The 26,166-nt window shown below is 39.0% G+C and overlaps 4 protein-coding genes across 18 annotated transcripts; 2 read left to right on the top strand and 2 right to left on the bottom strand.

The window, feature by feature from the left end:
- The first annotated feature begins 13 nt into the window (after positions 1-13).
- Positions 14-3,134, top strand: LOC120574484. Of its 3 annotated transcripts, none has more exons than XM_039824813.1 (10): positions 14-303; positions 422-499; positions 680-712; positions 1,118-1,204; positions 1,357-1,454; positions 1,555-1,790; positions 1,895-1,987; positions 2,108-2,194; positions 2,330-2,395; positions 2,551-3,134. In XM_039824813.1, exons 1-10 carry the CDS (start codon positions 241-243, stop codon positions 2,586-2,588), a joined length of 879 nt encoding a protein of 292 aa, XP_039680747.1. In that variant the 5' UTR covers positions 14-240; the 3' UTR covers positions 2,589-3,134. The 3 variants fall into 3 exon arrangements, with proteins under 3 accessions (XP_039680747.1, XP_039680748.1, XP_039680749.1); XM_039824814.1 differs by having other exon boundaries at positions 1,555-1,769; XM_039824815.1 differs by lacking the exon at positions 422-499.
- c15h17orf75 (chromosome 15 C17orf75 homolog) lies at positions 2,803-8,761 on the bottom strand. Of its 2 annotated transcripts, XM_039824811.1 has the most exons (10): positions 8,389-8,761; positions 7,862-7,936; positions 7,355-7,480; positions 6,945-7,073; positions 5,813-5,873; positions 5,607-5,726; positions 5,167-5,231; positions 4,880-5,019; positions 4,693-4,796; positions 2,803-4,329 (listed from the first exon to the last, which is right to left on the bottom strand). In XM_039824811.1, exons 1-10 carry the CDS (start codon positions 8,529-8,531, stop codon positions 4,120-4,122), a joined length of 1,173 nt encoding a protein of 390 aa, XP_039680745.1. In that variant the 5' UTR covers positions 8,532-8,761; the 3' UTR covers positions 2,803-4,119. The 2 variants fall into 2 exon arrangements, with proteins under 2 accessions (XP_039680745.1, XP_039680746.1); XM_039824812.1 differs by lacking the exon at positions 7,862-7,936.
- Positions 8,762-8,769: 8 nt separating this feature from the next.
- Positions 8,770-18,737, top strand: LOC120574482 (BUB3-interacting and GLEBS motif-containing protein ZNF207-like). 7 transcript variants are annotated; one of them, XM_039824810.1, is made up of 12 exons: positions 8,781-8,884; positions 9,155-9,373; positions 9,807-9,933; positions 10,028-10,166; positions 10,246-10,428; positions 10,989-11,064; positions 11,161-11,231; positions 11,375-11,517; positions 11,731-11,823; positions 14,530-14,751; positions 14,973-15,111; positions 16,019-18,737. In XM_039824810.1, the coding sequence occupies exons 2-12, from the start codon at positions 9,333-9,335 to the stop codon at positions 16,180-16,182; spliced, it is 1,398 nt and encodes a 465-aa protein (XP_039680744.1). In that variant the 5' UTR covers positions 8,781-8,884; positions 9,155-9,332; the 3' UTR covers positions 16,183-18,737. The 7 variants fall into 7 exon arrangements, 6 of the variants coding, with proteins under 6 accessions (XP_039680739.1, XP_039680744.1, XP_039680738.1 ...); XR_005641865.1 differs by lacking the exons at positions 8,781-8,884; positions 11,731-11,823 and having other exon boundaries at positions 9,333-9,373; positions 16,019-16,206; positions 16,455-16,535; positions 17,000-18,737; XM_039824805.1 differs by lacking the exon at positions 11,731-11,823 and having other exon boundaries at positions 8,770-8,821.
- Positions 18,738-23,455: 4,718 nt separating this feature from the next.
- On the bottom strand, positions 23,456-25,518 carry LOC120574486 (zona pellucida sperm-binding protein 3-like). 6 transcript variants are annotated; one of them, XM_039824818.1, is made up of 8 exons: positions 25,046-25,516; positions 24,836-24,948; positions 24,663-24,757; positions 24,412-24,589; positions 24,221-24,338; positions 24,039-24,124; positions 23,726-23,820; positions 23,456-23,615 (listed from the first exon to the last, which is right to left on the bottom strand). In XM_039824818.1, the coding sequence occupies exons 1-8, from the start codon at positions 25,430-25,432 to the stop codon at positions 23,560-23,562; spliced, it is 1,128 nt and encodes a 375-aa protein (XP_039680752.1). In that variant the 5' UTR covers positions 25,433-25,516; the 3' UTR covers positions 23,456-23,559. The 6 variants fall into 6 exon arrangements, 3 of the variants coding, with proteins under 3 accessions (XP_039680752.1, XP_039680754.1, XP_039680753.1); XR_005641866.1 differs by having other exon boundaries at positions 23,587-23,615; positions 24,039-24,099; positions 25,046-25,517; XM_039824820.1 differs by lacking the exon at positions 23,726-23,820 and having other exon boundaries at positions 24,039-24,099; positions 25,046-25,518.
- Between the last annotated feature and the right edge of the window lie 648 nt (positions 25,519-26,166).

Genomic DNA, 26,166 nt, shown 5'->3' on the forward strand with positions numbered 1-26,166 from the left:
TTGACAAGAGCAGTAGTGGTCTTTTCAAAAGTAGATGTGTGGACATGAATGTGAGATCAACTGTTTTGTGAACAAATGGGACTTTTGTGAAGCAGAATAGAGAAGTGAGTATTTGATGGAGCTGTGAACGATACTGCACTCAGCCTGCATGAGGAGGAAGTCACACCACAAACGTACACAGGTAGATGGTCATTTCAAACTTTGGCTACTACTAGTTAGGTCTATCTACTGAGGGCTGACATGTCTTTAGATGGGACAAAATTATTGTTTGAAGGCTTCCTGCAGAAAAGAAAAGATAATTTGGTAAGTTACAAACTATCTTGTTATTTAATATGAGTATATGTATATAAGAACGTCAAAGGTATAAATAAAACTGATAAAGCGACTTGGTTGCTATACATCTACTTTTTTCTGCCTATAGAAAATAAGATGGGTGACATATTGGTTCAGGCTTCAAAATACAACCTTGTTCTTCTATACTCGGAAGAATGGCAGTGCTGTAAGTAGACATTTGCTGTGGTGTAAAGTTCTTTAAATTACACACTAGTGAATAAAATTCAGGCTCAAAATTCTTGTTGATTGTCCTGCTGAGTACCTCTTATTGCTGAAGCCAAAATATAAATCAATTAAAGGATGTTTACAGTACAATCAAGTTATGTTGACGTAGCTCTCTTCACAGGCACACTTGAGAGGCTATTACTACATTTACACAGTAAGTCCTCCACTTATCACTGTTAATATACGAGAGAAACTGATTTGCAGTTGTGGAAACTTAGTAAATTTAGTGAAGTACTGTGCTTAAGTAGAATTTTGAAGTCATTGTTCTTGAGTAATTCCATTTCATACTTATACTCCATGACATTTATTTGACAGATTCAGTCATTCGTTACTTAATATTTTCCAAAGTATATTTTGACGCTAATACTTATGTACTTTAAGTTACATTTTAAAAGCATTAATTAATTTATTTCTATGTAAATTTTATTTGTAGCATTTCTCACTGTGGTATTGCTACATTTACTTAAGCAAAATATTGGAGTACTTCCTCCACTGCTGTTGCTTTGGCTCTAGTTAGGTGCCCTCAGTATCTGTCTATCTGTCTAACCTCTTGGGCCAGGTGCAGTCGGTGCGAGAGGTCCAGAGAGTTGACAGCAAGCGCTTTATGTTTGAGATCTTCATGACCAATGGAAAGAGGAAATTGTTGGTGAGTCACCACTGTGGTAAAACCACAAAGGTTATCAATCTGCAAGCTGTGAGCTGGACAGGTCTGGTTTCAGGGGGGGCAACTTTAACCAAATTCTGTCAACTGTGTGTGTGTGTGTCTGTCTCTCTGTGTCTGTCTGTCTCTGTATGTAGGCAGCAGAGACCGCAGCTCTCAGAAAAGAGTGGGTAGGACTCCTATGGCAAGCCATGAATCTTTCTACCTCTGGGGTTTCAGACTCCAGAAGCACACAGTAAGTAAAAAAAAAAGGACGTCACCTTCATGACAGATCTGAACTTTAACTTAAAATTATAATCCACGTTCCAGGCGCTGACCATTTCTCTAATCATCAGGCATGAAGTGTGTGAGCAGCGAGAGCGGTTAAACAGCAGCGCACCCATCTCCTCACACAGTGAGCGTGTAATGGAGTTGCTGCCTGCTCGGCCCCTCTCTGCCCCTGCCCCTACAGGCCACGTCCACCACAAGATCAGGAGCATCGCCACCCCCATCTGCCTGTCTGAGGAGCCGGAATGTGAAGAGGCCATGCAGCAAAACACACTTCCAGCCTGTAGCTACCAGCATTACAACAGTTAACTTTACATTGATTTGCCCGTTTGCACCTTCACAAGTATTCATTTTTTAAATTCAAGTCTTAAATTGAGTTGTACATGGTTCTAACTACTCTGTTTTCAGGTGACAGTCTCAACAGTCCACAATGGTCCAGCGGGTTGAGCAATGCAGAAGGCAGACAAGAAGGAGACTATGACATTTTACCACTTAGAAACAGTATGATCTTAAAAATATACACAATGTACTACCACTATTTTAACATCAACATACAGTATGATGATGTTTACTGCAAATGTCCAAACTGGCCCTATCATGTGTTACGTTATGTCTCTTCAGCGGTATGTGAGATCAACGCTTCAACAGAGACAGACGAGGGCGTGTATGACTTTCCTCTCTCTTACAGGAGGTCTGCTGAACATCCAAGTGAGAATACATGTTTTTTTTTCTTTGTTTTTGTTTATTTACCAGCGGCTTGCTTTCAAATACTCGGTTATACCAAAATAATTAAAAAAGAATGGGTAACGTAAATGTCAAATGTTTTTTTCACATCCATCTCAGACCCCACAGAGAGCATCTATGATGTACCGAGCTCTCTTTTGAGAAGGATGCCAGATCACACTTTAGGTAAATCCTGCTTCGTGTTATTGTGGCTTTCCACCTTGTCAACATGTCTTCTCACTAATTCTTATAAAACAGCCACAGTTGCTTAAATTTACACAGAATGATTTATGTAACATAAGCCACATCTCAAGCTTTCACCTGTTTATTTGTGGTTGCAGAGGAGCAGCTGGAAGACGAAGTCTACTGGAGGATATGAGGTCCTGTTTGAGGACCGGAGGGTAGCGGTAACTCACCATACATGTAACTTTTGGACCAGACACAGAAGACTGTTGCTGCCTAATATTTATAGCTTTGTGTTTAATTATATTACTGGTTTGAATGAAACAAACAGATATAATGAGTGCAAATATTGTTTGTCAATGTCTTTGTTAAACTTTTATATGCTAGACAACATCCAAAACCACAAAACATAGGTTCAAATGTGGTATTTATTTTAGTATTTACTTCAAGACCAAGAACAACGTAGTCATTTATAACTACAGAGAACACGCTGTACACAAATGTCAACATATACGCACTGTGGGCCAGTCACACTGTGGTTAAAAAAAAAATGTATCATTTACTTGCTTCACAGTTTAAAAGTATAGTATACCACCAACCATATTGCTGTATAACACACTTTGGACCGGTTTGAATGGAAATGGTTTGATTTTCTAAAACCCTTTATGGGTTCAATGGAATACAAAAACTTGTTGCAGTTACACAATGAAAGGAAAATAAAACTTAGGCATGCTAACATTTACTGTGAGTACTGTTATACATCATCTACTTTTTTCAACATGTTTATTTTCTACTTTTTTCTGTGGGTATTATTTATGCACAACCTTTGAAACCAAACAAATGCTTAGTAAATGTAGTGAGTGACTGGTCACATAGTGACTGTTTTGTTCTCATGATGTATTTAGCTGGTGAATGCTATTTGGATTTTGTAAATAGAAAATGATATCCAAAAACTACACTATCTACAACACTGTATTAATAAAGAAGGATTAAACTTACATCTAATATCACTTGACAGACATGCGTACATACAGTAGCGGTATTCATTAGACAAAAATAATATTGTAGTGCAGGTATTGGGTTGGAATTTTTAGCACACACAAGGCCTAGGTAACAAGCAATGCATAATTGTGATTTGTGCATCCTCAATGGGTTTCTTCTCAAAAGAAAACTAGTACAATCACACAAAATTATATTTGGATATTAAATAAGTAAAAACAAAAAACAATCCCACTCCAATGAGTAGAAGCTTTAGTTTGGATCAATTCTGTTTTGTGATCATTGTCAGTTAGCAAAAACACTAGCAATAATATTTGGTTCAAAGTATTGTAAAAAACGTCAAAGGTATAAATAAAACTGATAAAGCGACTTGGTTGCTATACATCTACTTTTTTCTGCCTATAGAAATGGTCTGATGGAAGCTGAGTGTCAGTTGTCAGTGTTTTACAGTACATATTCCAGATCTGACCACCACTCTATCTTAGAAGCAGTAGTGCCAGCACAGGGAACCTATAACTTAGATTTAAATTCTGAATCTGCCAACAGCTGACAGATTCAAAATGCCCCCACTGCTAAATTTTTATTTGAGGAACTAATGTTAAACATAGAATGTAGTGCTAGGTTTAGAATTGTATGGGTTATCTGCTTTGTGGCTGGAAGAGCAGACTGTCTTACCAGCAACAGACAAGGTACCCAGGCCCCACAACTTGGAGTTAGGTGTAATGGAATCAGGCCTGGGATTGTTCTTTGAGGAACTCCTCCAGGACACTGATGATGCTGCAGGCTTCGGGCAGGTCGCTGTGCTCCGCCCTGGCATTCTGCAGCAACACATCCCCATTTCCGCAGCCCTGTAGAAACTGGCAGCAGCGAAAAAGGGCGTAGTGACTCATCTCTGCTTGTCGCACGAAACGCTTCAGGCTGTTCATGTCCTGGATGGCCTGCCGAGTGGAGTGGTGGTAGATAGAGAGGAGGAAACAAGTTTTTTAAAAAAGGGAAGCGATTTGGATGAACAGTTGCAGCAGAGTCAAATAATTTTTTTACTGTGTATCTGGAGCTGAGAGCTAATTTCTCAATCTTGTGGGTTAGTGGGATTTTCTATATATTTGTTTGATAAGTTGTCAAACTTTTTAACTGTTTAATTTCTCTATGAACAAAAACTTATTCCATCTGTATAATTTTAAAGTGCACAAAACACAAAAGTATGCTATACTCAAATTCACATGACAACTTGACAATGACAAAACTTTCATGGAAATTTTAGGACCTGAAAAAAGGCTTGAGAAACTTGTTATTTTGTTTACCTTAAGTTTGAAGTTCTCCAGAATCTGTCTGAGCAGGAAAGGATTACAACGCTCTGCAGCATTTAGAAATGCCTGAATCCAGCTGTCACAGAAACGATTACTGACTGGGGCAGAAAACATCTTTATCAGACTCTTCGGACAAAGATACAAAATAATGTTTCCTCATCAAGTGTATGTCATGACTTACCAGTGTTCGAGAGTGTGGGTGGGCTGGTGGAGCAGTCTATGATCAGGTCAGAGTGTGTGTCCTCTGAGATAGCCTTACACAGAGAAGCTGTTGTGGTGTCTTGTTGGGAGAGACCCTGCAAACTGGCTGCTTTGATGAACCTGGTACAGAGTACAACAGACACTTAACAGCTAACAAACAGAAGGCTAATCTAAAGAATCTGTACTACATGGGAATAAACAGAACGTCTACATGTCTGCAGTCTTGGGATTTAAAGACATGTTAATGTAGCCTGTCGCCTAACTCACCTGGACACATCAGCCTTTGTCCTCTCATCTGAATTATTGACTTCCACATGTGTGTGATTCAGAGCCTGTATACAGAACATGTAATGGCTGAAATGCATTGTTCTTATATGAATTCATTGTGCTTAATTTAAATGACAAAATAAATCAATTGGATTGTGGTATTTTAATGCATAGGGTAAATGGGCATTTCAATTAACAGTTTCCTCAAAAACACTGATACTTTCTCTCCCTCTTACCCAGGGTGCATTATATGCATCCAGATAGCTGTGATGTAACTTACTGAGGCTTGGACCCCTTTGCTATGGCTCAAACCAGTACAATTTGCCAACAATACTCTTCATACCTCACTGTTAAGTTTCACTTTCTATTATGTCATCACAGCAGAGAGAAGCTGTTCACTCTATTTTTTTGGACATACTCTAGAGGTAAAAATTACTCACAGCATGCAGCAAAAAGCTGATGTTGCTTTGGACCAGCTGCACCACCCGATAAATGTGCATCACAGACTCCTCGTACCACTGACTCAGATAGGGACGCACCTCTGTCTCAAGGTTCTGCAGCTGACGCACGCACAAATCCATATTGCATTAATAATGTAATGGCAAATATGACTTCATGACACTGTTATTACATTCCTATTACATACCTCTGGCGTTTGCAGACTGCTATGTAGGCCTTGGACATATTTATCAAGCTCTAATCTAAATGTGCATTGGGTCAAGGAATTGAAACTATTGCCCATTTCTTGTTACACAGTTTGTTTTGATTGATTGATTGATTGATTGATTTTATTTTGAATATGTAAAGAACAGCGGACAAGAAATAAAACAAAACAAAACAAATCAATAACAAATAACAAGACAAATGAATAATAATAACAACTTGTGAACACCACAAAGGAGTGGGAAGAAGTATTCACTTATTTAATCCCACCCCTGTGTGTAGGTACTTCAGAGATTGTCAACTCTACCCGCTTACCCAAAATCAATTCCAAATTGACATCAATTATTTACAAAAAAAGAGGAACATAAACGAGGAAAGAAAACATTTCATAAACTCAAAACAAAAATGAATGAATTAATAAAAAACAACAATGATAATACTACTACTAATAATAATAATAATGATACTGGAACTAAAACGAAACCCCAAAAAACACCTATTGAAAATCAACCCCTTTCTTTCTCCCTGTAACCCGTCAAAGCCATGTCCTTATACCCGATTTTTTTTTTTTTTATTAAAATTTTAAACTGCTCTATGTTTGGACATTGCTTTTGTTCCACCTGTAGACAGTTCCATAGCTTTACTCCAGAATCTGAAATGCAGAAACTTTTCCTGGTTGTCCGTAAACTGCTTATTTTGAAATTGAATGTCCCTCCTTAAACTATAACCTCCCTCTCTATCCTGAATATTTTTTGAATGTTTCCCAGTAATAGCATATTTCTAGCCTTGAACATTATTTGCGCCGTTTGATATTTTACAAGATCTAAAAAATTTAATCATTTTGACTGTAAGAATAATGAGTTAGTGTGATACCCAGCGTTGTGAATAATCCTTATTGTTCTTTTTTGGTGAGTAGATAGTGAATATAATGAACATTTATAGTTCTTTCCCCAAACCTCAGCACAGTAATTATAATATGGTAAAACTAGGGAACAACAATCCAGGAAAGGACAAGGATTATGTATACATTTAATGTTGGAGGACCTTGCATGATGCTTATAACTAAGGTTGGTTTCATAACAACACTATACAATAGACAACAGTGCAAAGGATATAAGTTCAGTCCTTTTTCAGAGCCGCCCATAAAGCAGATGACGTATCCGTTTCCATCAGCATCAGGCTGTTCAGGAGACCTTTCCTGCTCCAGGAGACAGCAGTAGCAGCCGACTGCCTGCTCTGGAATACTGGGAAGTAAATAATCAACACATTTGTGTTAACAAACTTATTTTGTCCACCTCTGAACCTTCATTTGTAGCTTAATTAATATTATTGCTGTGATGGAATAAAATAGACTTCATCCACTTTGACGCCATTTATAATATGATGTTGAAGCATGTGCTGCATAAGTCCAAGAAGAATGAACATGATCTTGTGCCGTTTTGTCATGAAGCCTTAATTGTGTGTTCCTCCTTGTATTTATGTATCATTACAACAAAACGTTGTGAGGAATATGTAAAATTGTTACCTTAGTTCCACAGTAGCGATGTTGCCCATGCCTCCCAGCAGGGCACCTTTGCTCAGCCTCCTTGAAATGTAGGTCCGCAGCTCAGGTTCCGCCTCTGATGGCAGGCTGCTGTCAATCAGTGTCAGGCTGTGGGCAGAGAAGAATGTCAGCATGGATATGAGCAGCCAGGGAAGGCAATGAAGAAATTGGAATCCACGCAAGTCAATGGAGATCAGATGGAGAAAGCTGATGAGCATTAGCCACACAACCAACACAACACACACAACTGAGTCACATAGCTGTAACTTGCCAACTCCACTTGACACATGGAATTGGAGACACATTAAGCAGCAGCAGCACAGCAATGACCAATCAGAACAAAATCACAAATGAAAACAGCATTGATTCCATGTTGATTGGATGTCCTGTCTGTTGCAGCCCGTGGATACACCAATGTACAACAGTGAAAGCCAAAGACAAATGACCACTGAGAGCAACGAGAAGGTAGGCGGATATCTCCTTTGTTACCTAAAGTCATCCTGACTTGTTGTGGAGTCTGTTCGTCTCTGGTTCCACGCCACATTTGCCCCAGAAGCCTCAGATCTAAGACAATTGACAGTGTACTCATCACCTAGTTAGTTTGTAATGTATACATCTGGTTTTACCTTCACGTGTCCGCAGTTTTGGGACTACAGAAACTCAAAAGGGCTTTAGGAGTAGGGAAGAATCATAGACTGTATAACAATTAAAACAATAATACACAAAGAAACACTCATTAAGCACCAGGGAGCTGGTTGTATTCTGAAAAAAAAAAGGAGTAGAAATAGTGTGATGTCCTGTAGGGTTACAATAGTTTTAGAATTAGGGTAACTAAGCTACTGTGAATATATACTCCAACAAAAAAAATAATATAAAAGTATGAAATGATGACATAGTAATATCAATAATCAATTGCAAAACTGAAAATGTCCATTAGTTATATTAGAGACAGAAGTTGTAACAGAGCTGTCATCTCACAGAAAACAGAAACTAGGAAGGGTAATATGGACGATTACCTTGTGCCTTGATAAAGATAGATGGTGTAGTAGCAGTTCAGCTGAATTTTCTGGCTGTATCCAGCAATTTCCTCGCTGTCAAAGTCATCTCTCTCTTCCACGTCAATTGACTCCTGGAAGGACGAGGTTTGGGAGGTAAACATGATCCTACTGCTGCACGGAGCAAGCTAGCAGCCGGCTAAAATGACAGAAAACAATGACGTATTTATATTGTTTAGCTGTGCTATGTTAGTAGACGGGTGTTATTGACGCTGGGATCTCCGGTTGATATTACGATTGTAACATCGCATATGTAACTGCAGCAGTAGTGTCAAAGGTATCCAGTCGTCGTTTATGTGCCTTGTACGCATGCGCGGTCCTCTGTGTCCGACCATAATAGTGTCCGACCGTGAGTACCGGTATCTCTGTTACTGGGCACGTTTCGTTCCTGAAGGTCTAGCGTTTAGTGTTGTTTATTACGAAGCGTTTGTCTTTAAATTGGCTGTGTAAATATTAGGTTAGTTTTATACTTATCAATTAAATTGTTAGCTTGCAATGGTATGAATTGTGAATCTATGTAGCTAACGTTAGCCTAAAGTCATCCAGCTAGCTAGTACATTTGCAATATTGTAGCTAGCTAACGTTAGAGCTGGTTGGCTGAAAGAAATATGGTAAAAGTGGTTGTAGCGTGGGTTCGAATGTCCATTTAATAACGTTAGTAGTAAAAGCAAACAAAGGATTATAGTACAACTGAATATTCCAATATACTTTCCTTAAACCAATATAGTTTTGGACCACCCGATGGCGCCTTGAGGCCGCAGTGTGTTGTGGGGACTTGAGACCAGACCAGACCATTGACATATAGGACCAGACCCGACGCCATCTTCAATATCCCCAGTTGTTCTCTTCTGGTCGGTGTGTTAGCTGGTTTACTTCACTGAATTAACGTTAGTATTACAGAAATCATGGGAAGAAAGAAGAAAAAGCAAATGAAGCCTTGGTGCTGGTATCCTTTTCCATATTTAGCTAGTGTTATGACGTAATATTGGTCATATCAAGACCTGTGTCTGTATTAGACAGCCATATCCTCTGTTTACTAAAGTTAAGCTAACGTTAAGGTTAACTGTATGTTAACATACGCTTCTTAACGTTGTAATAATAACATTAATAACAGCTGTATAACGTTAGCACGCTCACAATTATGTTGCCAGCATGTCAGATGATTTTAACCTTGTCGTTGTTGCTTTAGTTGAATGGTCAGTTCGGAAGGAAATACCATGACAGAATATTAAGTCAGGCGTTGTCGGTTTCTGATATCCTGTAATGTGTTGTTAGCAAGCACGGAGTTTTTGAGTAAACAAATGTACGACACGTCCAGCTGTGAAATAGTATTATAATTATCGAGTTTTTGAGAAGGGTTTCCTAAATCTTAATTTCAGGTACTGCAACAGAGATTTTGATGATGAAAAGATTCTCATTCAGCATCAGAAGGCCAAACATTTCAAGTGCCACATCTGTCATAAAAAGCTGTACACTGGCCCTGGGCTTGCAATCCACTGTATGCAGGTGAGGAAACGATAATGAGAACCATCTTCATAAAATCAAATAAAAGTCGTTGATTGTATAGGAAAAGTACCTCACTTTATCATATGTATCATAGGTTCATAAAGAGACCATTGATGGAGTCCCCAATGCAATACCTGGAAGAACTGATATTGAGCTGGAAATCTATGGCATGGAGGGTATTCCCGAAAAAGACATGGAAGAGAGAAGAAGAGTGCTAGAACAAAAGAACCAAGGTATTGGCGGCAACATATTTTAATGAACTTATTGTTATGGTCTATTCTAGAGACTTATTATGCTCTTCCCTTTTTTCAGAGACTCAAAAGAAAAAGCAGAACCAGGATGACTCTGATGAGTATGATGAAGATGACGAGCCTGGTCCCTCCTTCCAGCAGCCTGCTGCAGGCCAGCCACAGGCAGGCTGCATACCCCCTATGACCCAGCCTGGCATGCCTCCTGGCTCTGCTGCTTCAGGGATACCACCAGGCAGCTACTCAGGTAAGAAAACAAAAAAAAGGTGACTTTACTGCAACTGCAATTAGTTAAATATAGAGCTTTTCATAAACACACTGTTTTTGTATCATGCTGTTTACAATGTAAGTCCAACATTTAACATCAAAGCCATTGCTGACATGGTTTACCATGGTGCTGTATATTCTTTCAATTTCCCCTATCTGCTCTGCTTCAGGCTGTTCTTTTTACAGCTACACATGAGACTATATTCAGACAGATAGATGTTTTTGAAGCACATTGATTGCATTGCATTTTTTTTAAATGTTTCCAAATCTCTTGATAGTCATAGTTTGATCAAGGTTTAAATAACTATAAATGCGTTTTTAATACTGTGATTAAATTAAGAATTCTCCCTTTTTTAATATAGCCATGCTCACATGTCCTAAAATATTAATTACATGCAATTTAAACTTTACATTCAGGTATTGTTTATGTCATGTTAAAATAGGATTGTTGATGTTAACAAAAGCATGCTTAATATAAAATACATAAACTGTTTTGGGACATGGTATCCCACTTGAGTTTAATTAATCTCTTTGTTTTAGGAATTCCCCCAATGATGCCAGGTGTGCCACCAATGATGCCAGGAATGCCCCCCGTAATGCCAGGAATGCCTCCAGGGTAAATGTTTATTAATAAAGTTTTTAGTTTCCTATTAATCCAGTCCTCATTATATCTTGATATTTTAAACAAGGGGATTTTCCCTCATGTATTTAGGATGATACCAATGGGTGGGATGATGCCTCCAGGTCCAGGGATGCCACCAATGATGCCAGGTGTGCCACCAGGTAACGCGCTGCGTAATTCCTTGATGTCAAATTATTAATTTAAAATTATTTCATAAATGAAAGTTTGTAAATATTGTTGTAACACTGCTGTGGTGAGGCTTTACTTGTTACCTTATGTAATGTACTTGTTCTGCTGGTCTCAGGCATGCCTCCTCCTGTGGGCCACCGTCCAGGCATCACACACATGGCTCAGGCAAATATGCTGACTAGACCTGCTGTCCCTGCTGCCACTGTCCCCTCAGGCCAGCCTGATGTAACAAAGCCTCTTTTTCCCATTGCTGGACAGGTAAAATCTTTATGACACCACTTTTTACCACTTTGTTTAACACTTTTAATCTCCCTCAGCACTTTGATGGGGCAGAACAATACCTTCTCCTGTAGAATAAGGGATGTTTGAGCTCACACAGGCTGATAAAAAAGAGAATTTACCCAGCAATTCTTTTAAATGAAGAATTATTTTATTTACATTTCTATTCTTTACTCTTTTCCTGTGCTGCAGATGGGCAGTCGTGTTGCAAGTACAAGTGCAGGCTCATCCAGTGCAGACTCTCAGTCTGCCTCCCCTAAAGCTCTGTTCCCTGTCACGTCACAAGTATGCAGCTTTCTGTCTGCTCTACTCTGACAACCTGCAGCTTTACAAGTGGCATGCACACAATTGTGTATAGTTTGCTTGCTGTGATGTACTTGAGCAGATTAGTTCTATTTTATTTGCCAAAGCAAGAAATTATGAAATCCAACCATGTGTGGGGTAGAAAATACTTTTACTTTTTTTAAATGTACAGCAACATGCCTTTTGTTTGCTTTTGCTAAAAATCTGCATTGATAGAATATGACTGAAACATTTGTTTAATCACCTCAACAAAATCAGAAAATGGAGAATTATGCAGATTTGTAAATTGGGCTTCTTATTTCTGAACTGCTATAGGGCAGTATAGCACAGCATGCTCTCAGTATGAGGAAATATATTCAACTTTAGTCATACTTTATAGGGTTACTCTCCCATGTGTGAAACAAAAGTGTTGTTAACATGTTACAGAGATAACTAAGGGCTTCTTCACACCTGTAGTTCGTTTGCTCTGGTCTGAATCAGTTGATGCGTTTGTAAACTTGGAGCGTTTCCCCCTTGGTTCGGTTTTGTTTCACACAGAGAAAAATGCATCAGGAAGACGGTCCTGCGTTCTGGACTGGTGGATATTTTTCGCATTATCATGTATTTATTAAAATAATTTTCCAGAGATTGTTTCACGAGCAACGTTGCTACGTCAACTTTGCTCACCGAGTCTTCGCTCTGCTCTGCCGGCGTCTGTCTCCAACTTTAGCGGCACCTGGTTTGACCAGGAAGATATGAGTAGCGTCGAGCTTGACCGCAGTATGTTTCTTGCGTGTACTGTTGCTAGGTTGTAATTTCCACTCAAGAATTTTAGGGTTTGCATTTGAACACAGTCTCCGTACTGTCCAGCTGCCAATATCAAAATGTTGACATGTTCATCTAGGCCGCTTTTAATTAGTTATTAGCGTTAAGTGGCAGTGAGTGACATGCTGACTTTTTTTGCCCCAGTTTTTACCTCTCGAGCTACTGCTCAACCCTTTGATTGGTGGAGGTTGTACCTGCAGCCTGAAAGGAAGACCTGCTTGCACTATTTAACAGTTTTTTTCGATTGCTAAACGACAGTGGTCAACTGAAGCCACATGTGCCAAACTCTAACCACAGTCTGCATTACCAACAGTCACCTGAGCTCAACAGTTCACATCACCTGCAAAAACACAACACAACTCTTCACACGTCTCAAAACAGGCTCAGTGCAGTGAAACACTTTGAACAATCCTAACCGAGACAACACACAGAGTAAAAACACTAGCATCAAACACCAATACAGAAATGAGAAACTTTTAATGTTTACAGTTTGAATAATGTAAGTGACTATATATATGTTGTCTATAGTAATTTATGTAATTACTGGTAAAAAAAAAAAAAGTTACAAACTAAAGGTACGTAATAGTAACAAAGAATAGTGTGACCAACCCTGCCTCTTACCATCATCATACGACAAGTTTTCATTAACAAAAGCACATTTTTAAAAAAAAAATTTCCATTACTACAACCACCATTATCTGTAACTTTCAAAACAGTTAAGTGCGCAGTTTTACTCTAGTGAAGGTAGTGTTTTTCACATTTTTTATAGCTGTGTATGTAACCTTAGACATCTTACCTGGACATATTGGTAGCTTTGCTCTTTGACCTCTTCACTGTTTCTCTTGAACGGTACAGTGTATAACAGTTTCATTCTTATTTGGTGTATTTTGAGCTTTCCCTATACACAGTATGTGTTCACTAACAAGTCTAAAACAAGACACCTGCTTAGACTTTCAGCTGAAATTGCAATCAGCAGTATTTGATAGGCACCGGGCTGAAATCTATTCTGTTTTGAATGTGTGGTTAACAGTTTTGACAGCAGTGTGTTAGCATTTGAACAAATTGCTGTAAATTTAGTGTTGTGCAGGTTGTGGTTAAAGCCATGTTATAGGTGTGTAGAGTTCAAGTAATGAAAAACAAACAAGAGTTTGGTCCACATGAACTGCTGCTGTGCAGACTGCGGTCAGAGTTTTGCACATGTGGCTCCAGTTGTGCCCACTGTCATTTAGCAATCGGAAAAAAACCTGTAATGCAGTAAAATACTGCAACTCCTCTGCATGTTTTTCTGTTTAAAAGTTATTTATAGTCAGTGTTTATTGTCAAAGAGAAGGCAGTAAAAGGCAGGGCTCTTTGTTTTAAAGAACCAAATACAATATTATCTACCATAAAGTATCAGATCTCTTCAAGAAAACTTTAAGTGGTGCTAAGTCTTTAATAATACTGCAATTGAATGTATTTGTAAAATATATAAACACATGAAATAGCTTTCACATATTTACTTTAATGTCCCAAGCACTTCTGAAACCAAACCTGCTAACTGGTACTAAATTGGGAAAATGTAGGTGCAATCATGTTGATTGTCTATTTCTTTACTGCTTGGCTTTACTAAGGGGAAAGTTACAAAGTATTATTACTATTTATTTTGGGTGACATGACACTGTAAAGAAAGGAAAAAGTGGAGATGCAACCATTACTGGAACATTCCAGACCAATCCATCTTAAGCCTGTGTACAAACAGTAGCATTAATGCCAGCTTCAAATTACTACATGTAAACTCAAGAATGGGAGTAACCTCAAAGTATGACTAAAAGTGTGTCCCCTGTGAAATGTAAATGCCTTTCGGCAGAGTCTCTCTAATGTGTTTTCTTCTCTTCCCCCCTCTAGAGTCTGCAGTCAGGGTCCCCCCACCCTCCTTCCTCTACCTCCTCTGATCCCTCAAAGCCCACATTCCCGGCCTATACTCAGGCCACCGTAGCTGTGGCCAGCACCAATGCTGGCAGCAGTACGGTCTCCAAACCTCCCTCTACTGTGACCAGTAAGCCTGCCACCCTCACCACCTCCAGTGCAACCAGTAAGTTGATCCACCCTGATGAGGATATCTCACTGGTAAGTAGTCCAGCTGCAACTGTCTTTATTTATAGTTTTTACAGTAACTAGCTGTTAATCATAGCTTAAGTCATACTCTCTGTTTACATTAAAGACAATAAATGGCTTTTCTTGAATAAAAAATAATAAATAAAAAGAATGTTCTTGTTTATTTCTCCTGGTGGAGCTAGAGAGTTTTAGCATCAAATTATTCCGCCTCGTTTTCTTTCTGTGTCTTGTAGGAAGAGTTGCGCGCTCAGTTGCAGAGGTACCAGCTCAGTATTCTCCGCCCAGGCCAGAACAGTGCTGCTGCCCCGTCAGCGGGTTCCGTGGGTGGGATGATGGCTCCTCAGCAGTCCAGCATGAGGCATTCCATACCTGGTATACACCGTCTGCCTCTAGTTGAGAAATACTTTACATTTTTTTGGTCTTTTAACCAGAGCTGTCTACTCTAGGACAAGGATCTCTCTGTGTCATTATATAAATCATTATCTTAAAAAATGTCTTAATAAATGGTATAACTTACCTTGAATGAAATGAATGAAATGTGTGACTGTGGCATGTCTTTAGGGATGGCAATGATGTTGTTTCACCACTTTAGTTCAGATGGAAATATCTCTAACAACTAATGAATGGTTTGTCATGAGATTCGTGGTTCCCAACGGATGAATCCTAATGACTTTGCTGATCCCCTGACTTAACCTATAGCGCCATCATCAGGGCAAACTTCAAATTGTCCAATACTTTGGTTAGTGACCAATTACTTGCTAAACTGACACTTACATCAGCCTCAGCCGTACTTTGTTTAGTGCTAATTAGAAAATGTTAGCACGCTAAACTAAGATAGTGAACATGGTAAACATAGCTGCGTAGCATCAGCATGTTAGCATGCCGCTGATAACCTTTAGCTTGAAGCCCCACTGGGCCTAATGCTGCATTCATGTCGTATCGTAATTACAGGGTTCCCAACTTGTAAATAGTGTTCACGTCAATGTCCACTTTGTAATTATGACTGGGAAAACAAATATAAAAGTGGCTGAAAACCAAACCAGTGTGGACGCCTCACATCAGCCAAAGTCTGTCGTTCAGTGTAATTAAAGAATTTAATGAATACAGTGTTAGCTTGACAATGCAGTACTTTAATCCTCACACAATTAACTCTAATCATACAACTGTCTTGATGACATTATACACTTGCAAGTCGTTAACATGGGAATCTTTCCTATCTCTGCCATATAGGATTGGCTGTTTTTTGTAATAAAAAGCCAACGAACCCATGTTTTCGCAGGCCAGTACGGTGGTCCACCCCAGGGGCTGCCAGGCTACATGCCAGGAGGGATGCTTCCGTACGGACAGGCCCCTCCTGTGGTTCCCCCAGGGTACCAGGGAGCCCCTCCACGGCCACCCATGGGTATGAGACCCTCTGTCATGTCTCCTGGAGCCCGCTACTGAAGCCTGCCATCTTCTCTTCAATAGGTTTGGACACTCAACCCTTTTCTAATGTCCTCAGCTGCTAGTAGACAAACCAGTATTGGTATTTTAGTACCACAACATACTGTTTATTCTACTACTGAGCAATGAGGAAGAGACACTGAATAAACAGCAAACAAAAGAATCACAGAGCGCATGGGAAGTATTTACACTGTACCTAACCAAGACTATGTACTGTTGTTTCAAACCCTCTCTGTTCTGTGGCTTTTTTTTCCTTCTCATGTTTCATTCAGGTTTATAGAAGTGTAGTAGATATGGTTCGTAGTGTTGTGAAGGCGCTGGAGTTACATGAGCAGTACCCAACCTTTATCAAGGCAAGTTTTATGTAAATACATTTCTGTTCTAAGCTTAACAGTGAGGCCTTCACAGCACGTAGTGCTGTTGGACTTTGTGTCCCCAACTGTGTTTGGTGAGGGCTTCAAATAACTGTTGATGCATTCATTCTGTTTTATGTGCATAGTTTTAATGAAGAGGTACTCCCATAACCTTAAATAGTTGAAGTACTAAATGAAGTGATATATGTATTGTTGTAAAACTGTATTGTAATAAAATGTGGCAAAAATGTAAGACTCTTCTTTGCGGGATGTTAGTGGGAAAAGAGACGTCACTGCAGGTTTGTACTCCAGTTGAAATATGTTGGTAAATGTTTTCTTTTGGCTAGAAACAGTATATTGATTTTTAATTTTTATTGATTCTCTGAACGTGGCAAGTGCATTGTACAGCTGCATAATTCCGGGTCGCTGTAGCGCTAAAACCCAGATTTCTCTTCTCCCTGTAGCGATGCCATGGGGGACTGGCTGAGGCCCTGTCTCAGTGTAGCCCTGTTTCAGCCTGAGGCAAGTCTCACCATTTTCTGTCTTCTCATTCATTACCAGGGGCCCTCACAGCTTACACGCTGTTGGATCTCAATGTCCCCAAACTTGCAGCAAGTTTGGTGAAGGCCCTTGTTTGTGTTGTTGCGTTTAGGCACCATTTTCTTCAGGCATGTAAATTATGTTCTTGATTGTTAACCTCTAATGTGTCATTGAACCTGTATCCTCCATTCTTGGTTGGTGAGAGCATCAGGAAGCTCAGTTTTCATTTAATAACTTTATACTGAAAGTATGGAGCTTTTAAATGAAACCGTATTCCTTAAGAAGCTTTTTATAATAACTAGTCCTACAGTCAACAGCAATTTACTGCCTAAAATATTAAAGCTTGGTCAAAAGTCTGTCACAAACAGCCATAAATACATTAAATGTTTGTTGGGAGGTTTGTGATGAACAAATGACTTTTCATATGAATGTGAAAATGTCTTTACTACTTAATCCTGTTTGTTTCATCAGCTGTCCTCACTTGATCATTTGAGTTTAACTACTTACATGAAGGAGAATCCCTACCAGTAACAGGTTAGTTAAAGCTGTAAGTACCACTGCTGTAATTTTAACTTCCGTCAACCTGTGTTTTGTGTGCTCACACAGTTAGTCACCTTTTTTTTTTTTTTTTTAACAAAATGAGCCCATAATAATTAAGCATTCTACATTTATAGCAGCCAATCATTCAATATGATCGAGGAATAAGTCGGGGCAGAAAACATATGTGTGCAACACATTTCTTTCCACTAGTTCCTCTTAATGTGATCAGCATCTATAGTTTTTGATGGGAATGACCTCCATTTAAACTAATGATTTAATGCTTTACTTGAGTATCAAAAGGAGAGTCTTCACTGGTAAGTATGGGCTCATCACTTCTGTTTAATGTGCTAACAGGGCCGTGTCTGGGGGGAGTGGCACAGGTCACCCAGTGCGCCAGGTTAGAGGCGGTACCTTAGTTTGTATTTTGCTGGAAATTGGAAGTTGTTTATACAGTATTGTCCATGCAGGCTTATTCATTTTAATGTTGGTACTTTATACTTTGACTTTATTTTTGAATGTGCATTGTTTTCTGTTGTATGTAGCCTACATTTAGAGGTACAATTTATTTTTGAGACTTAAAGAATAAAGTCTGGAAGCTTTATATTACATGTGTATGATGTAATATACCAATCATGTGTATGATTGGTAGGTCTATTTATCTTTTAAATAAACATTTTAAAAACAGAGGAATGTCAGAACCTGTGAGACACTGTAATGTTAGTAATTAAAGTAGATAAGCGTATTGGAAAACAGAATGTTCAGGCTATTCTGACATGCATTTGTGTGTTCACCTGCACACACTACAAGCCACCTGTATAAGTGAGTGTCCCACTTGGATCACCCCAGTCAAAGTCTGGAATGTATTCTAATTCTCAGTTAATATTGAACAATTGTATCTGCTAAATAATACAGTTAAATAAAAATATACATTTTCATTAGCTTGTAGTTATTAAAGCTTTGGAAGAGGTTTTTCCGGTTTTAATTTGAGTGAAACATTCATCATGAATATTTCTTTTAGGATCAGTCCCTCAAAGCACAACTGGATTTGATTTGTGATGAATGCGCCACTGTCTGAATGTATACTGTTTTTTTATTTTTAAATAAACCAGTTCCTAAACTCTTGATGTCTTTGTACTCAGTTACTCATAATTAGAATAGTGTGTTTTGAGCATAGACTAGGCTGTCAATAGAACCAACGGTATGATTTTTTTTTAGAGGGATAGTGCGATAAGTAAATTTCAGACATAATTTTGCAGCACAGTTGCACTTTAATAAATCTTGCACATATCTGCAATCTGCCTGTACTTTTCCTTCCATTTGTCTGATCATCGCCATATTTATAAGCTGTCAAATGCAATGTCATTGCAGACCAAAAAAAAACACTTAAGAGGAAAACCTCTTTCTACCGTTAGTTAAGCTGGTCAAATGTATTTTGATTGAAGAAATGTATTTCCAGTCTTACTTGAATTAATGACCGTGACATAAAAAGAAGTTAAATTCTGTGGTCGCCTGTGAAATCTAATGACAACCTATAGATATCTTGGAAATATGTTAGTGTTGAGTCTGACGAGTGAACTTGACAGTTGAGTTAACCCTCATGCCCTCTTCGGTCATTTTTGTACATTTTTCTCAAGTTTTTTTTTTCATTTCGTGATCATTTTTGCTGTGTTACTTCTTATGGCATGAAATTTTGTAGGAATCCTTCTTTTCAGTCAAATTTTTTAAATCCAGTGTTTTTTACTCTTACATGTCTTTTATACTTAAATGATTCATTTTGTACCCTCTGGACACCTTCGAGGCAAAAATGTCCACGCACACAAAAACTGTTATTAAATCATCATATATCAATATTTTTTTCTGCTTTTTTTTCATGAATCACTTAAACAACTTCTTACCTAATCAAAACCACCAAACATTCAATCATTTTCAGGATTTTAACCCTTTAAATGCCAGTTTATGTATTTGAAGTATGTCATTTTTTATTAAAAAAAACACAAAAAAATATTTTTTTCCCATATAATGAATAATATGTAGATGGGGCTTTGGTGGTGATTAGAGGCTTGGATATGTCAAAGATAAGCAACAAAACTGATTTGATTGCATTAGTATTTTTTATGTAATTCCAGATACTCCCTCTGGACACCTTCGAGGCAAAATAGGCCCCATTGACTTCCATTATAACCACGTTTTGATCTCTCTGCCTTTATAGTATAAAACCATGCATTCTGTAATGTCAGCATTTCATTTTGGAAGAAAACTAGTCATATTTGACATTTTTACAGTATTTCACCAGATTCAACATTTGCCATTGTAGGCCGATGCATGAAATTATAGTTATATTATGGAGCTGTGTGTGTGTGTGTGTGTGTGTGGTGTATAAGACGCGATGGGCGTGTGTGTATATGTGTGTGTGTATGTGTGTCTGTGTGTGTGTGTGTGTGTGTGTGTGTATATGTATATTTTGTGTGTGTCTGTGGGTGGGTGGGTGTGTGTGGGTTGGGTGTGTGTGTGTGTGTGTGTGTGTGTGTGTGTGTGTGTGTGTGTGCGTATGTATGCGTGTGTGTGTGTATGTATGCGTTGTGTGTGTGTGTGTGTGTGTGTGTGTGTGTGTGTGTGCATGCATGTATGTATGCATGTCTGTGTGTGAAAGAGAGTTTCTGTAAATCTGTAAACAAACAATGATAATTTTAGTGGTGAAAAGCGCACCTTACTTTAGCCAGTTATATTATGGAGCCGTGTTTTGTGTGTGTGTGTGTGTGTGTGTGTGGGGGGGTGTGTGTGTGTGTGCATGCATGCATGTCTGTGTGTGAGAGAGAGTTTGTGTAAATCTGGGTGAAAAAAGGGCTTCTTTTGAAGGATGCATTTCATGTGTCTTTGAAGACGTGCTTGAATAAAAACATTGTCTCCTGCATTTGTTGTAAACAAAAACAACTATTAGTGTGTTCATGCACCTGGCTCTAGAGAAGGAGAAAGACCTGGAGCAAAGAGAAGGAGCCTTTATCTTCCAGCCAACTGCAGGACTCATCTGAAGATGACACAAGTTTCTGGAGTCTGACAAAATGGTCACTGGAGTCCTCCAACTCTGTGAGTGCCTCTAACCCTTCCTCTGAAAGTGGAGAGGACACTGAAGATCCTGTCCATCCTAACATTGAATGGACAGTGAAGAATTGGCAAGTCTGGTCTCCATCTAATACTGAGACGCTGCGCAACATTCAAGCACCGACCGGCATGATGTCAGAGCCCACGAGATATGCCATATCAAGAATCCATGATGTGGCATCCTCTTTCGACCTTTTCTTCACTCTTGACTTGGTGGTGTTGGAGGTGTTCAATCTCAGAATCAGGCTTCAAAATTAACATTTTCGTCTACCAGCCAAATGGCTAATGAATGTTCAAATATTACCAGCCATTCAATAGATTACCATTGGGTTTTTTGGCTGGTGAGTGAAGCAAATCTACCAGCCACTTGCATATTTCACCAGCATTTGGCTGGTAAACGGTGCTAATTTAGAACCCTGCTCAGAATGGAGTGATGTGGATGCTCAAGAGAGTTGAACATACATGGGACTTCACACTTGGCTGGTGTGTACCGGTCCAAAGGGGAATCCACCCGGAGCCTGTGGGATGTCCATAGTGGGAGACCAGTCTTCAGGGCCACCATGTCCCACAAACCATTTGAAATGATAAGTGCCAGTTTACAGCACATGCAGGAGACAATGTTTTTATTCAAGCACGTCTTCAAAGACACATGAAATGCATCCTTCAAAAGATGCCTTTTTTCAGCCCTAAAGTGATCATTGCTTGCTTACAGGTTTACGGAAACTCTCACACACACACATACACATATACACACACACACACACACACACACACACACACACACACACACAACACACATACACACACACAAACACAAACACACACACAGCTCCATAATATAACTATAATTTCATGCATCGGCCTACAAGGGCAAAATGGTTGAATCTGGTGAAATACTGTAAAAATGTCAAATATGACTAGTTTTCTTCCAAATGAAATGCTGATATTACAGAATGCATGGTTTTATACTGTAAAGGCAGTGAGATCAAAACATGTGGTTATAATGGAAGTCAATGGGGCCATTTTTGCCTCGAAGGTGTCCAAAGGGAGTATCTGGAATTACATAAAAAATACTAATGCAATCAAATCAGTTTTGTTGCTTATCTTTGACATATCCAAGCCTCTAATCCCCACCAAAGCCCCATTCCCCTATGATTTATTTTATGGAAAATAATTAATGTTTTGTTGGGTTTTTCATAAATAATTGTTACTTCAAAGATTTAAAACTGGCATTTAAAGGGTTAAAATCCAGAAAATTATTAAATATTTGGTAGTTTTGAGCAATTTACAAGTTGTTTAAGTGATTTATGAAAAAAAAGCAGAAATAATATTGATATATGATGATTTAATATCAGTTTTGTGGACATGTACATTTTTGCCTCGAAGGTGTCCAAAGGGAGTATCTGGAACTATGTAAAAAATACTAATGCAATCAAATTAATTTTGTTGCTTATCTTTGACATATCCAAGCCTCTAATCACCACCAAAGCCCCATCTAGATATTATTCATTATATGGAAAAAAAAACATTTTTTGTGTTTTTTGTAATAAAAAATGAAATACTTCAAATACATAAACTGGCATTTAAAGGGTTAAAATCCTGAAAATGATTGAATGTTTGGTAGTTTTGATTAGGTTAGAAGTTGTTTAAGTGATTTATGAAAAAAAAGCAGAAAAAAATATTGATATATGATGATTTAATAACAGTTTTTGTGTGCGTGGACATTTTTGCCTCGAAGGTGTCGAGAGTAAGTTTTTTTAAGGAGGGCATGAGGGTTAAGAATGTTGTGTTCACTCACTGCCCTTGGTGGTGAAAAATGCTGTTTAGCTAGCTAGACCCTGAGATGCTAGGTGACATCAACAGACCCAATACTGAACGTGTGTAAGTATTGTAACCCTGAGTTAGGCCACGGCCTTCCGGTGGCCAATGCGCGCCACTACACATTTCTATATATCACATTTCTCTTCTTGATGCTACTAGAGTGCTGTTACTCAATGCAACCACAAGAGGGTAGTGCACTCGTGTGATTAGCAGGTTGAGTTTGGCAGACCTTTTTCACGGCAGATATGTTGACATGACAGGCGTATTCAAAACCATTAACGATGGCTGCATTCCACTTAGGAGAGGCCCTGGTATTGTGCAGGCAGACTCACTGAAATAGCTTACCGGGACAGTTGATGGAATTGAGCCATCGTTAAGGTTAAGCTGTGCTATCCCTACTATGACAAGTCAAAATATCTGCTGTGGAAAAGGTCCATAGAGGTCAAAGAGTGCAGGACGTGGGTCAGTTGATTCCTCTGTTGTTGAGCGTTTTACTAAATTTCTAAGTCAACAGTTGCGTTGATTAGTTAAAACTATTAAATTTGTACCGTACGGATGTAACCTAACAGGAAGTATTAGCTAGCAAGAACGCTACCAAAAAGTTCCATAAATGTAGCTAGCTAGATAACTAACATTACAGATGTAGCTACACTACGATATCTTATAACTAAGCAATTTAAAATAAGTGTCGCAGTTCCTCACTGTGGCCGCTAGAGGGAGTATAACGTTCACACTTCTAAACAGTCAAGTCAGTCAGCATTATAGTAGACTACCTGCTGCCACTACACCACTTGTTCATGTACAACCCTTCAAAAAATTAATGCAAAGATTGCTACGTTTAAAGTAGTCGTCCACTGCCAAGTAGCTATGTTAATAAAACGCAGTAATACAATTATTCGAAAGAACACTTACTCAGTAGGCCTATTTAAACACTCTTTACTCAGATTTAATATTTTAATGCCACCATGCCAAGAAAATTAACAACACAATACAAATAATGTTTGTCTGGATTTTTGTCCCTTGCCTACTTGCTGGGGAAAACCATCAAAGGGCCAAGCGTTACAGTTCCACAAGCCATATCTGAAACAAAAAAAAAAAAAATCATAAAATGGTCATGGAAGAGCATTTTGTTTTGGCATTTCTACCACAGGGTTACACTAGTTATGAAACTCTAGTCAGGATCTACATACCTTTTGGGATCAGTCGTCTCCGATTTATATTACCGTTGGGAGAACAGGTACCATCACAACATTGACACACATCACTCCCATCCACATTTATCCATCTGATAAGAAAAGTATACAGACTTTTTATATATATATATCACACACACACACACACACACACACACACACACACACACACACACACAAAACACAACACACACACACACACACACACACACACACACACACACAACACACACACACACACACACACACACACACACACACACACACACCTTTGTATGGTCAAGTAAGGAGCTAAAAGAAAAACAATCACCTTGAATGTACATAATTGCAGGCCTTGTTGATGGGGCTGCTCTTCCACATTTTAGAGGTCGCTTTCAAATGGCAAGTGATAAATATCTTAACAAAAAAAAATATATATATATGTCTTTATACAACCTAGAGCATTTCCAAACAAAAACAAAAAACCAAATGCAGGTTATATAAGTGTCTCACTGCATTCCTTGAATCCTGGTGAAACAGGAAGGCATCAAGCTGCAGTTGAAGAGAAGAAGCCTTCTTTCTGGGTGGGAACAGTGCGTTTGATTCTTCCTCTTTTGCATCAACGAGGCACCTAACAAAAATTATTTCTCATGCAAGTTGAAAGCAAATTTGTTGTTTCATACTGTATACTGAGCTACTCTTACCCATGGTTTTCAATAAAATAGTATCTGGGGATTGATGTTGCGTCAGGTGACAGAGTGGCAACACAGCTGTCGATGAAGAGTTGGCTTTGTCCTGAATCAGGACCAGTGTAAGATGCCTCGAGGTGCAGGAGGTCTCCAATGTAGAAGACCCGGGAGAATGTCTCACTCGTCCAATGATCTACATGTAGACACGAATATCACTGCATGCACACTCAAAAAAACAAACAACCTAGCTAAAGTTCCACACATACCGGTCATCAGCTTTAGCGAGAAGGCAGCTGTTGAATACTTTGCAGGAGTGAAGCTCAGGGGAGGTTGCTGAAAGTTACCGCTCACAATGTGTGTCCTGTCCCAGAGAGTAACAAGTCAACAATCATGAAATCACAAAACAGCTTCTCTCTACAATACAATTATACAATCTCACCTTTTATAGTGACAGGAAACAGGGACAGCATGATTAATTCTTGTAATGCCAGGGTAACTGCCAGCTGGTGAGATTATCAGCTTGTTTGTGTAGATCACAGAGTCCTTAGATATCTTGAGATCAATATAAAAGAATAAAATCAGGGAACTTCCTAAAAACAGCCACAGATATACCTATCATCATTTATCAAACAACAACAACTGAACGTACAGCTAATTTGGAGCCACAGTCTTGCAATGGAGCTTCAATGATATATTCAGAGTCACTAGCAGCAGCAGCTCGGCACTGACTGCTCCGTGAATGCTCGGCTCCTCCCAAAAAAAGCTCTCCAGGAGACACAAGGCGTCCATTTTTATACAGGTCAGCCTTCACCACAATGACCATGGACGCTTCTTTGCATCGTACATGGACAGCCGATGCGCGATTGAATTCTGGTCCACTGACGTTTTCTGCATCAGTTCTTAATGTGGCAGATTTATATTCCCTTCCTTCAGCATCAATCATGGGTCCATCTTTTAAAGTTCGAATGGCATCTGCAACACCAAAAGCAAACAATATCAACAGTGCCAGAGAGGCGCAGTGACCTGCATTCACCATTGTGCTCTTTTCTCAGAACAACACAGCAAAGCCTCCTGCTCAACACAATCTGCAAGACAAGTACAAGTGTTATGAATGAGATGCAGAAGGTTCAAACACTCAAATACTTCCCAGTTCAGACCAATCAAATCACATGGAGAGAACAGCTGGAAGCAATTACCCATTAACTGATGTGGGAGAATTGAAGCTGCAGTCACCCTGAGATACATGCCTGTGATTGGCCCACACCCAGCAACATGGCCAGTCTAAACCGGCCCTTTTTTTATGCAAATCTGAAAAACATCCCAGGAGGAAGTCCTATCTTCTAAACTGCCTTTTAATCTACTGAGCATAGCCACATGGGATATCATCTCTCACACTGCAATAACCCAATCCTTGAAATCTTGCTCCAGTTTTTCCTGCAATTGCCTTAAAATAATGGCGTCTGTATATCATACCCATCTGTAAATTTACATTTGATGTATTTGAGATGTGTCCTCTAAAACAGGAGTCAAGAATCAAAGCAATAACTCAGGACTTTCATAACTTTGCACCAAAATGGTCTCACAAACGTACATATATTGTAGGAAAGTGTTCCCACCTCCATTCTAAACAGTGACATTATACATTTCAGTATAAAGTTCGATAAAATTCCACCCAGAATTTCAGGATTGAGTTAGACTAAATGCACATTTTTATACTGAACCATATTGCTACATGTGAACCCTTTTATCTATAGTGGCTGCTTCCATAAC

The sequence above is a fragment of the Perca fluviatilis genome, chromosome 15 (assembly GCF_010015445.1).
Source record: "Perca fluviatilis chromosome 15, GENO_Pfluv_1.0, whole genome shotgun sequence".
Classification (NCBI taxonomy): Eukaryota; Metazoa; Chordata; class Actinopteri; order Perciformes; family Percidae; genus Perca; species Perca fluviatilis.